We start from the raw sequence: 13,388 nt of genomic DNA, 5'->3' as shown, positions 1-13,388 counted from the left end.
GGAAATCTATAGGAACTAAACTTAAACAAGCACAATCACCGGCTTACGAGAACCAGAAAACGAGCCGTTATAAAGTTTCATCTCTCTGGTACTACTATTACTCGACGATGTTGATTGAAAATCGCCGATGGATCTTATATTGTCTTCGTTTTTAAAGTGAATTGTTGTAAAGGTGTAATTCAGCTAAGGTAACGATAGTATTGTGTGAGTCTCGCTTTAAATTACAACAAACGGGGATCAAATTAGCTTAGTTGTCATTGCCTAGGTTTTCTTTTGTTTAAGAAGACCCTCTGCCGGGTCGTACCTGAAAAAAAAAAGCCAGCACAATGGTACCCTAATTTTCATCCATATATATGAACCATATATTTTTCCAGCTAGTTATCTTGGTTTTTAGCCCATGCATTTTCAACCGTTAGGGTGACTCTTGGGGCAAACTATCCATGGTATCTCTAAGCAATATCTCCGCATGGACTAGCTTATTAGCCTACCTTTGAAATTGATTTTTCCTGTACTTTTAGTGATGCTGGTGAAGGAGGTGGGGTATTATTTTACTTATGGACATTAATTGCTTTCAACATAAAATATAGGTTTTTCTGTTGTATTATGATGTGATTTGAATGATTTTGAGGTTTATTTCCATCGCAAATGAATACATTTCGCTGACAAATGATATATACAAAATTAATAAAATTACGACTGTCAGAATACTGCCCCCTCTCCATAGCTAATACGGCAAAGACTGTAATCAGTAAACACAGTTTTGCCGTATTAGCTATGGAGAAGAGGTATCTATGATGACAATCATCATGTTATTTTAATCAATACAAGTATATCATTTGCCGGGGAAGGATAAGTATTCATTTGTGATAAATATACAAAATCATAAAATCACATCATAATACAACTGAAAAAACTATATTTATGTTGAACTAGTATATCATAGCTAAAATATGCAGAAAGTAGTATTGTTGTGCGGTAAATCATTAGTAACCACATATCTACACAGCACGGTTTGGGGACCCTTGAAGCGCTGGGTTTTGAAGCGGAGAAAGACTGGACTGCCATGTTTTGTTGTTATGGAATGGTTCTGCTTTTATTTTGCAAGTCATCAGGGAGCCATATGATTAAGAAGGGATTGTCTAATGGAACCTATTATAAAAGGAACCATACTGACCTAACGTACCCTAACCTAACCTAACTTAGCAGGCTGTGTTACTTAGTAGGGCTCCGCCCCCGTGAAAGAAACCCTACTTTTTATCAAAAGCTCCCCTATAACACTGCACATGTGGATTAGCATTCCAGGATGGCCACCATACAGCTTCTGAGGTCAATTACAGGATAATTACAGTCGACCTACAAAAAATAATGGTAAACTCTTAATAAGCAACCAAAATACCATAGGAAAAATCAATTTCCAAAGTAATATCCGATGCAGAGCACTTGCTTAGGTCTACCCTATTTGTTTTAATGTTTTTCTGGGGTAATATGCAGAATAGGGGATCACGAATTGCATGGAGGTGTGCAGGGTCCCCCTGCTAGGTTAGGACACGGCGTCCAAGGTTAGGTTAGGTAAAAGTAAGCCTGGTTAGGTTAAATGCCCTCAGAAATGCTGACTAGCCTACGGTAGCCCTGACCCCCTACTCTATATTCATTCTGGCTTTGAACCAGGTGGTGACCTGGGGAAATAGGCCTAGCCTAGCCTAATGTGTGAAACTTTTCTGCCTATTACCTAGGAAATTAGGCTAATTGGAGTTTTGGATTAGAAAAAAAAAACAGTTTTTTTCAGTTTTACATTTAAAGTGTGGATAAAGCCCGTAGTACACAAAGCATTAAACAAAATATCATAAATTATTGGCCAATTACACTGAAAAATTTATCAGTAACAGTATGGGTAATTCTTATTAAATTATGAAGAAGTAACTTCTGTATTTGATATTATGCAAGATTAAGGATAACAGACATTTAGTCATTGATACACTAATTTAATAAAATCAGTACAGAATTCTAAAAATATCCTGCCTAGAGACAAAAGAATCAGATCTTTACAGCTAGGAAGGAAATCCAAGAAAAGTTTAGTACCAAAAGATATTTGAAAATTACCAAAAATCCCCAAAACAAAGCAAAGAAGTAAAACATAGTGCACTTATTCTTTGCTACAGTACAGTAAATGATAAAGGGATGCACTTGTTCATTGTTATAGTACAGTAAATAAAAAAAGGGAAAAAAATGATTAGTGCAAACAAGAACTCGCTTCAGTGTACTAAGTAGGTAACAGTTGCTTGAATCTGGTGATCCAGAGATGATACTGGCAATCAGACAGTACTTAAAAAATGCAGAAATCACTCATTATTTTCTGAGTGCGCTAAAGTGAAACAGGAGAAATCATTTAAGAACAATAAGAAAGATGGGAAGTGTACCATCATGAAGCACTTGTACAGTAGCCCCCCAATTATCAGATGAATTCACATTTTGGTGTTATGATTTTCGGTAGGCTTCTTTTTTTGTGAATTTAAAATGCAGTATTCTGTATATTGGCTAGAAATTGTATGGAATTACTATTAGCTGTGGAATATATAATTGTTGTTCATGTGTAGACTGTAATGTAGGATTTGTTACATGCCATATTTTGCCACGTATCAGAAGGGCAGATCCACCAAAGCATGTGATATATTGAGGGTGTAGTTTAGTGATCCTCTGTGATGTAAAAATCTCAGGAACATTGAACAGTGTGGTATGTTTTTGAGAAATATTTACAGACTCAGATGGCACATGCTAGGTGTAGACCACATTTTATCTTGTAGATAAAAGACTGGTGAATGGGAAACATACAGGAAATGACTACAGTCATGTGAATGATTACGGTAAACCTCCCGTATTTGCATTCTCAAGATTCCTGGACTCACCAATTCGCGGATTTCTCTGTGGAACATATATTTGCGGAAAATTTGCCTATTCGCGATATTTTTCACTGAGAAATATTCACTGATTACTGTATTTTCATATAATTTTCATGACTAAATGCACATTTTGTGATAAACTAAATGCACATTTTGTGATAAAACTGTTAAAATACTCAGGTATAAGTGTTTTTAGATTTTTTTTTTTGTGTTTAAACAATCAATATAGGCAGTTCTAAGTGTTTTTAGAGGAGTTTTAAGTATTTGTGGATTTTAGCTATGGAGGGGGTGGTACGCATACCCTGTGAATATGGAGGGTTTACTGTAATGATGTTGAGATGAAGCAAAGTTTGTGCATTGTATGGATACATCTCATGCATATGTAAAAATTGTTAAATATTTGTATAATGATGATGTGTCCTTATAATGCACAAACTTTGTTTCATCACAACTCCTGTAATCATTCATATGGCTACAGTCATTTCCTGTATGTTTCCCTGTTCATCAGTCTATTTGTCTGTCACTAAAGGTAGTCTACACCTTGCATATGCCATCTTGACCCTCACATGTACCTCAGAAACTTACCACACTGTTCAAAGTTCCCTAGATATTTACTTCACAGAGGGTTGCTTTAACTTGGCCCTAAAAAAAATTTTGTTTTTTTTAGGGAATGACACAATTCTTAAAACATGCTATATTGATAATACCTTAGTACCAGACATTATAGTAATAGTAAGTTAGTTTGTACTTGTGGAACTTGAAAGTTTATAAAAATGTAATCTGTTTTGCAGCATATGTCTGAGTGCAAACTTATTCACTCAGTAGAAGACTGTACAAGATACATAGCCAGCTCTTTTGAACAAGAGAAACATCATGTCATATTTGTTTAATCAGCGTGGTGTTGTTGAGGAAATAATTCCTCCTGGAAAGGCGATCCTAAGTTTCAACATTCATAACCAGCCCCAACGAGTACTTCTGTGGGTGAAGAGTTTTGTTGTTAAGGTAACTATGGAAAGAAATCGTGGTAATATTTCCAAGTGCATTTGCATTTAAAATTTTTAATAGTAATGGTTAAACTGTTCTTTCTTTAATGTAGTTTTTGTATTGCATATGTTATTGTTGGTATTTTTCCAATTTGTAGCTGTGTACAGCATTATGAAAGCATGTTTGTTTCAGTATGTTAATATCACCATGAATAATACCTTATGAATCTAATTTGTCTAAATTTTCACAGTGTAGTTTTATGTGTAAATTAAAACCTTTGTGTGTCCATACAGTGTAAAAACCTATTTAACTTGTGTTGCACTGCCCTGCTATGATTGGTGTGACATGATATTAACCAAGAATAAAGTTACTGATAGGCAAAATGAGTCTTGAGCCTTCCTGTCAGGTTAAGTGTCCTAGGGAGCCTCAAAGTGATGTTGTCAAGTCTCTGTCTAAATAAATGAATGATGATGGGTATAATATGACCCATCTTGACACATTCATAGTACTTAATATACTCAAAGTATTTGTTTGTGGAATACTGGTATATTTATATAAGAACTTCATCCAAAAGTTGTGTAGGGATGTATGTGGTTTTGAGTAAGGTCATTTGAGGTAGCCTTCTTCCAACACTGAACTTTATTTAATGGGGGACCGCTCCTATTTATCATTTCATTTTGAACGCCTTGAAGAGTGGAAACTACATCAGGATCCAGGAAGTCTGAAATAGGTTTTAAGTATGGCACAGGCTAGGTTGTCTACCAAATGGAGGAAAGCAGTAAAAATTTACTTTCCAGATTCACACTAGACTTATTCACTAAATATAGTACTAACTATGTAGGACTGTGGTTTCTGTTAGAAAGAGCATTATATCCTAAATTGGACATGCAGTGTTACAAGTCCTCTGTTGCATTCAGTGGACTTCTTAGAGAGAGAAAACACAAGGTTCCCTCAGCAACAAGGGTGGATACTTAATGGGGATGATAAGTGTACAGGACCACTACTTGAAAAAAAAAGTCAAGCACAGCTATACTGTATAAGATATTGTACAGAGGCCTCACATTGACATTCTACATTGTCCTTTGTGCAATAAAATTAGTATCCAATTTCCCATCTCTTTTGTCAAATGATTGCAAGGGAATGTCATCTTTGTTATAATTACTGTGTGGTATTTTGTCACAATCAAAGATATTGGCCCATCATTGTTCAAATGGTAGCTCTCTGATTCCAGGAGCACCACCTTATTCATAATGAGTAATGCAGATGTATGCTCTCATAGTGAATAACACACCTTAGGGGCTTATTACTTCATTATGCTTTACACAGCATTTTGTAGAAGGTACTAAAGGTTCCTTGCAGTGACCCTTTGGCCCGGGACTGTTTGCCATCTTGGTTTTATTTTTAATACATTCCCCATGGTTTCTTTCCACATGATATACATCCAACTTTGTTTATTCCTGTGAAAATAAAAACTCATCTTTTACACAGGAGTATTTTCAACTCAGGTTGGGAACAGTCATTGAAGCTTGGTAACAGTGTAACAATTGATACTTATTGGATAAGTGTAGATTACTGCCCACTCACCTAGTGCAACCCAGCACTTTTTCTTGGGTTACTATTGTGTGTAGACATCTTTGCGAACCTCTGATCTGCTTACCAACTCAGGCTTTCACTAAGAATTCTGTTCTTGATGAATGTTTACTTGACTTTGATTATGATTTAGACTTGAAATAAATCTAGTTCAGAAGGACAAAACTGAACGAACAATAGAGATGCATGGGATGAGGGTAGCAACTTCATCCCAAAGATCATTGCTTATTGGAAGGACATCACTGTCCTGACAAAAAACTAGATAAAAGAGGTCATAACATAGGGTAAATGCCCGTGCCGCAAAAAAAGAGCCAATTATTACTGAAATTTGCCATAGTTCTCAGGGGTATGTATTCAGCGTTTGGACACAGTAAAGACTGAATAGCTAACAGAATGAGTGAATTATTATTATTATTTTTTTTTTTTTTGGGGGGGGTCTATCACAGTCATTCTATTTGACTTTTTTTTTATAATGTGGGGTTCTGGGTTGCATCCTGCCTCCTTAGGAGCCCATCACATTTCTCACTATGTGCGCTGTTTGTAGTAGAACACTTTCCTGCATGAGTCCTAGAGCTACTTCAGCATCTAGTTTTTCCAGGTTCCTTTTCAGGGATCTCGGGATCATGCCTAGTGTTACTATGTTTATATGTACAAAATTTCCACTGGCATATTCCATATCCTTATTTCGATTTTCAGGTCTTGATACATATCAATTTTTTCTCTTTCTTTCTCATCTACTCTGGTGTCCCATGGTATTGCGACATCAATGAGTGATACTTTCTTCTTGATTTTGTCATTCAATGTCATGTCTGGTCTATTGGCATGTATCACCCTATCTGTTCTGATGCCATAGTCCCAGAGATGTGTGTTCGTACCACTTATTACTGCAAGCTAGCTGGTGTTTCTTGCACAGGCTCCAGTGGAGGGCTTTTGCTACTGAATCGTGCCTCTTTTTGTACTGGTTCTGTGAGAGCGCAGACATTCGCTTGCTATGTGGTTTATGGTCTTGTCTTTCATATTGCACTCCTTGGATATGGGTGGGATGTTACTTCCATCTATTGTTCCTTGGACATATCTGGTTCTTATTGTTATTATTACTGTATTGATAATCTACAGGCAGGTCTCCACTGAATAGTGCCCATGTGAGAAAGAAGAAGAAATCAGCCTTTTTTATAAAATAGAAGTGTACTGAGGAGAATACCACCAGAAATGGAAAAGAGCTCCGATGTTATTGCTGGTGGCTTTGGTTACAAACTGCTAGGAAAAGCTAAAAATAAGCACAGAGAGGGGAAGAGTAATGCCATAAATACAAAGCCAAGTCGGTGGTTTGTAAAATACCTTACATAATATTAAGAACAATTATGGAGGGTTCCCCAAGGCCCCACAAAAATTACCAAACATTTGGAATATTAGAAAGAAACTGCATGATGGATCTTGCCTTGGCTAAACCAAATTTGTTATATGAAAGGCAACTTGAAGTTGAATGAGGATAATTCACTTTGAAATCAATGAAAAGAGGACTGAAGTGACTGAGATATGTCATTTGCCAACTTATTGAAAAGTTTCTCATATGGGATAAACCTTGTGAGGGTTCTGTAATTTTAGTTTAAGCATTTGTTGTTATCTGCAGAAGTCTGCTCCATGACTGTCGCCTTTATTTGAGGTGTCAAACAATCGTGTCAGAAGGATCTTTGCTGATGAATTGAACCTATGATTATTATGGCACATGTTAGAACCTTCTTCTCCACACACTTTTACCATTGCCTCTGGACTTTACATGAAAACAGGATTTCTGGCTTTTAGATTTTCTATACTTCATGTAGATGGATCTTTTCAGAAGTGCAGGACTGCACAACTTGCTTGAATGAAGAGCTGCTCATTATAAAGGTATCCTAGATTTTGATGAGAACAAATTACAGTAGTTGGCATAATGAACTACAACTTAGCTCTCAGGTATACTGTACAGTATTGTACTCCTTTTCATTCGCGGAGAATTGAATGCGATTGTGCATTGTGTTAGTTATGGGCTGAGATGATTTATTTGAAGTGTTCTTTGTATATGAATTAGTAATCATGGAATGGTGATAGCCTGGTGAATACAGTTACTGTATTTGTAATGATAGATAAGTAAACTTCCTCTCTGTTAATGATGCATTTTGTATGAGGTAAGTAATCCACGCTTTCCAATAACACCAAGTGTGTTTGTGTCGGTTGATGTTCGTTTTTAATTGTCTCTTAATTGCTAATGAAGTTTTAAGCATATGATTTTGTTCTTAACTTGTGGGTGGTTTTTAAGTTATATACAGAATGGAGCTGCTTTTGTGGCATAATATTGCACGTTTTAAAAAATCTCTTTAAAAAAAGTAAGGTAGTAATTCAGTACCATTTTCTTTTCAGGGTAAAAATTTGGAACTTACCGATTCCTTCATAGGGAAGCTCAATGTTGGAGATAAGGTCAACTTTGATTGCCACATTTACGATAAGGTAAGGTTATCATGGTTTTTTTTTTTTTAAATGAAGATGTGTGTGATATATTATTACTTGTTATTTACAAGTGATAATGTTCCACATGCCCATTCCTGACTCTTCAGTTACCCTTCATTCTTCACGTGACTTGATGGAATAAACACACCGTTGTGTTGCTTTTCTATCATTCATTTCACTTTCTCTGTGCGTTTCTGCCCTGTGCTTTTTAACTGGCTTCATTGAATTTGTTTATGTTGCCCAGTAGTGCTTTGAAAATGATTTTATTGTAAACAAGTTAGCTGCTATGCTCACTAGGTTTAGGTGGTGATTTACCACCTAAAATAGTATTTGTTCATGAAACTTACCTGTCAGATATATATATAGCTGTATTCTCTGTTAGTCCGACAGAATTTCAAAACTTTCGGCACACGCAGTGGGAGATCAGGTGGTTAGTACCCATTCCCGCCGCTGGGAGGCGGGTATCAGGAACCATTCCCATTTTCTATTCAGATTTTCTCTGTCGCCGGTACTGTCAACACTTGTTTTCAGTACCTCCGTCTTGGATTTCGATAAAACTTGATTGTCACTTGAGTATTGGTTTGATTTTTGGTTTTTTGACTTGGACTTGTGGCTAGGCATACGCTATTGTGGATTGTTTTGGATTTGGCTTTGTTTTTTCCTGGGAGTAAGATGTCTGAATCTAGTTCTTCTAGTTATCGAGTTTGTGTGTGTGCAAGACTGTAAGGTGAGGCTACCGAAAATTTCGGTAGATCCTCACACTGTATGCTCGGGTTGTAGAGGACATGTTTGTTTGTTGAATGACCGATGCAAGGAGTGTGAATCTTTGTCTGATGCTAGTTGGAGGACTTATGATTCTTATGTGAGAAAGCTAGAGCGAGATAGGCTCAGGAGGTCTTCCTCCAGAAGTGGTAGGAGTCAGGGTAGTGTGCTTTCACCTGTTAACCCTCCTGTAGACGTAGCTCTTCCTAACCCTGTGGTGTTGCCCCCTAACCCTGGGGTTGTGTCTGCGGATGGTGATGCCCTGGCGATTATTATGTCTTCCATTCGTACCTTTGAAGCTAATATGCTCGCTCTTCAAAGTGCTGTGAAGTGCAGTGATAGTGTCCGTCCCCTAGTGTTGTGGAGGGGCGTCAGATCGGCCCTATAACGCCTCTAGGTCTAGACCTCTGTCGGACTCCCAGGACTCAGGGAGTGGGCAAGTCGAAAGCCGCAAGAGGGTTACGCGGACCCCCACCGATCTGGCGTTCCCTTCGGCATGTCCTGATGACGCTTCCCAGGCTGCCAAGGATCGTGCACGGGCACGAATCCTTAAGCGATTGCTTCTCTTCCCGATTCCTCCTCCCCGCGCCGGGAATGGAAATCTCGGGATTCTCGCCTTTGAAGAGAAGCTTCAAAGAAGGGGACGCTTCACGTCCCCTTTCTCGTGACGCTCTTCGCTCTTCTCCGAGGATTTTGACGCCATCCCACCGCAGAAGAGGACCAGGACGTCATCGGACGATGACGCTTTTGAGCGCCCGCTCGCTCCAGAAAGAAGGCTGTTAGCACTGCTGAGAAGCAAGAGGCGTCCCCTAGCCCCTCTTCTTCTCGCCAGGATCAGTCCTTCTCCTGAAGTAGAATCTTCTCCCTACTCGTAAGCTGCTCCTTGGCATGCAGGAGCAATTGGCTTCTTTAATGGCCCAGAAGGAGACGTGCGTGTCGCCGCCGGAAGCGATTCCCGCTGCCGATCAAGAGGTCTAAACCTTCCTTCTCTTCTCTCGTTAATGCGCCGTCTCATGCTTCACGTCAGCTAGAAGTCCTGTTGTTCAACTATTTTACTGGTCTTGGCAGGGATCGCAATTTCCGCCAATGTTTCACGCCCAGGCTTAGCCGCCACTCCATTTCCACCCTCTTGTTTCACGTCATGACGCTTCTCATGTGCTGCTAAGCGTGACGCTTGCTCATGCTGCCGGCGGACGCCATGCTGCTAGCGTGACGCTCATGCTGCTCGGCAGGACGCCTCCCTGCTGCTCGACCGCGACGCCTCGTTGCTCGCCGCCATGACGCCCCTGACTGTGGTCAGACGCCTCCCTTGCAGTTCGCCAAGACGCCTTTGCTGCTCGGCACGACGCCTTTCTTGCCGCGGCAGGCAGGGCGCCCCGCTGCTCGCTCTACCAGGACTCTCGCCGGATCGGGCCGCCAAGAAGCTCCGTCGGGATTCTCGCAGGAAGGGGGAACTCCAGCTCGTCGTCGACTCTCATTTTGAGTTCTTCTGCTCGTGACTTTCGGTGGCTCCTCTCGGACTTCTTCCAAGCAGAAGTCCCTTTTGCATGTTGGTCTGCAAGGACTTCGTCCTTCCCGTTCTTTCCTGCCCCTTCAGCTCCTGTGGGAAGAAGGAGAGCTTTCTTGGCGCTCTGGATCCTGCAGTTGAGATCAGACATCTTCTTCTTTTCAGCTTCTGCAGACTACCAGGAGTCTTAATAGGCTGCTGAAAGACTTGTTTGGGGACAAGTTTCAACCCTCTGCTCCCTCGCCCTCCCCTACGCAGCTTACCTCATCTAAGTCACAAAAGTCTTCTGGTTTTTGTGAAGATGGCTACGCCTCTCTCTACGTAAGAGGGCCTTTTAGCAAGGTTCAAGAGGATGGATGGACTCCAGGAAGGCTCAGTGCAAGACTTCTTTCGCCCTACCTCCATCAAGATTGGAGTGGAAAAGCAAATTCTGAGAAATGAGACAGGAGGAGAGGAGGTTGGTTGGAGTTCCTTCCTCTTCCCAAGGGATTTGCCAGCCTTGTGGACGCTCCCAGGCTGGTCTCTCCCTTTCTTCAGCTAAGGTGTGTCCTTGGTCTTTTATCTGAGATTGATCACCATCTGAAAGGCCTTTTCAGGTCCCAGTTTTTAACTTTTGGACTGGTGCCTGGGGAGTCTTGGATTTGCAGGTCGAGCCCCACCCATTAGCCTGGGAGACTTGTTTAGTGTCCTATCCTGTATGGACAAAGGCCCGGTTAGGGATGGCTCCGAAGAACTGGCTGCCCATTTCTGCGGGCCTTTAAAAGAAGAGAGAGTCATTTACTGCAACTTCACGGCGGTCGGTCCTCCCACTCAGAAGGCAGAATCATTATTTATTTAAACTCCAGCACCAGCCATCTTTTTTACAACCTTTAGTCAAGGATATGGCCTCCACATTGCAAGAGAAGGCTACTCAGGACCTCCTGGCCCAGTCTTCTAGACATGTCCCAGCCCCTTCTCGACTTCTTCCCTTGGACAGACTTCAAGATTCAGAAGCCCTTTCGTGGAAGACCTCCTCTAGATCATCCTTTCAGGCAGAGGTCCTCAAGAGGTAGAGCCCTTCTAAGACCAGGGCAAGAAAATGACTCCCTAAACCTTCAGACACCGGTAGGAGCCAGGCTCCTTTCTTTGCAAAGCCTGGAGAGAGAGGACTCTGGACAGCTGGTCCTCCAAGTCATCAGGCAGGGATACAAGATCCCATTCCTCGTGTACACTCCATTGACTACCATTCCCATGGATCTGTCGCCATCCTATCATCAGGAGAAACAACAAATTCTCTTCAACCTGCTCGATCAAATGCTCGAGAAGAAGGCTGTGGAGCAAGTCTCGGATTTACAATCCCGGGCTTCTTTACAACAGGCTGTTTCTGGTTCCGAAGCAGTCAGGGGTTGGAGACCAGTTCTGACGTCAGCAAGTTGGAACCATTTCGTTTCTGAAGGAAAAGTTAAATGATAGACGTCCCAGAATGGTCATGGGAGTTCTAAGACCAGGCGACTGGATGGTTTCTCTCGATCTCCAGGACGCCTATTTTCACGTCCCTATACATCTCTATCGAGGAAATACCTGAGATTTGTCCTGCAAGGGGACAGGTATTCCAGTTCAGGGCCCTTTGCTTCGGGCTCAGCACAGCTCCTATGAGTTTTTTCACGATCTTGATGAGGAATACAAAGATGGCCGCCTTGGAGGACAAGTCTCTTTATTTGGACGATTGGCTCATTCGAGCCTCACAATGACTAAGGTGTCTGGAGGATCTTCACACGACTTTGACCTTGACGGTCCTAGGACTTCTAATTGAATTTGAAAGTCCCATCTGGACTCCCACTCAGTCCATCGTTATCTGGGGATTCAGATGGATTCAGTGGCTGGAGCATTTCCGTCTCAAGAAGACAACTTCAGTGTTTAGAAAGCTTCAGCCTTCCTGAGGAAAGAAACATGCTCGGTGAGGAATGGATGAGTCTGCTGGGGACCATTTCATCACTGGAGAAGTTTGTTTTCCTGGGGAGACTGCACCTCAGACCGCTTCAATTCTTCCTTGCAGAGAACTGGCACGACAAGGAGAATCTGAAGCTTCTCTGAGTATCTCGCCAAAGGTAAAGAATCACCTTCGGTGGTGGCCTGATCCTTCGAGAGGGATTGGCAGAAGGCCTTTCTCTTCAACAGAACCCGACCTGAGTGTTGTTTTCGCTGGTCCATTTTGAAGTGGGGAGCAACACTGGGGAGGGAAGAAGTGTCAGGCACCCTGGAGAGGGGAAACAGGTGTCCTGCACATAAACCTCAAAGAATTGGGGCGATCAGTTGGCCCTTCTTTCTTCGAGGAGCTCTCGGGCCGAGTTGTCCAGATCAACTCGACAACACCACTGCCCTTTCATACCTCAAGAAACAGGGGGAATCACTCGGTCCCTGTTCTGCGCCTTAGCAAAGGACATTCTTTCTGTGGGCACAGGCCCGAAATATTACGATCCTCACGAGGTTTGTTGCAGGCGTAGAGAACGTCGTGCGGATCTTCTAAGTCGGCAGCGACAACTGCTCCCCGGCGAATGGATCCTACACAAGAGGTGTCAAGACTATGGAGCTTTGGGGACGCCCTCATTGGTAGATCTCTCGCAACCTCAAGACGAAGAGACTTCCCTCTTTACTGCTCCCCAGCCTCCCGACCCAGAGCTCTCTCAGTGGGCGCTCTTCTTTAGGATTGGTCGATGGACGCGTGTATGCCCTTCCTCCTCCGCATAAAATCATCGAGAAGTCATCAGAAAGTTTGCGCCGCCGAAGGGACGGGATGACGTTGATCGTATTTTGGCCTTCGAGGAATGGTTCACAGATCATGTCCCTTCCTAAGTAGACTTTCCGAGATCTCTGCCCATGAGAGTCGATCTATCTACAGACAACCCCACTTCGAGAGGTACCACAAAACCTCCTCGCTCTGTGTCTGAGCTGCATTCAGACTATCGAGAAGCTGGCCAGAGCGCAGAGGTTTTTCTAGACCAGTGGCGAAAGCTATTGCCAGGCTAGAAGACTTTTCCAGCAATTTGTACCAATCGTATGGGACGTATTTTGAGAGATGGTGTGAAAGAAGGGCATTCTCCACACGACTTCTGGTGAGCCAGATAGCAGACTTCCTCTTATTTCTGAGGAGTGATGAAACTGTGTCTCGACTATAAAGGGGTATA

At 41.8% G+C, this 13,388-nt stretch overlaps 1 protein-coding gene across 4 annotated transcripts in view; it reads left to right on the top strand.

The window, feature by feature from the left end:
* Positions 1–13,388, top strand: part of LOC136836367 (uncharacterized) — a 42,403-nt gene continuing 29,015 nt past the window's right edge. Inside the window, exons 1-3 of one of the 4 annotated variants that reach the window (XM_067100556.1) lie at positions 1–188; positions 3,689–3,899; positions 7,869–7,955. In XM_067100556.1, the coding sequence (XP_066956657.1) occupies positions 3,771–3,899; positions 7,869–7,955 (216 nt within the window). In that variant the 5' untranslated portion in view covers positions 1–188; positions 3,689–3,770. Of the gene's footprint in view, positions 205–3,688; positions 3,900–7,868; positions 7,956–13,388 lie in introns of all 4 variants that reach the window. The other 3 variants (XM_067100555.1, XM_067100559.1, XM_067100558.1) reach the window with 3 other exon arrangements.

Source organism: Macrobrachium rosenbergii, chromosome 56 (genome assembly GCF_040412425.1).
Source record: "Macrobrachium rosenbergii isolate ZJJX-2024 chromosome 56, ASM4041242v1, whole genome shotgun sequence".
NCBI lineage: Eukaryota > Metazoa > Arthropoda > Malacostraca > Decapoda > Palaemonidae > Macrobrachium > Macrobrachium rosenbergii.
The sequence above is the reverse complement of the archived record's forward strand: the minus strand, read 5'-3'. Positions and strand labels throughout refer to the sequence as shown.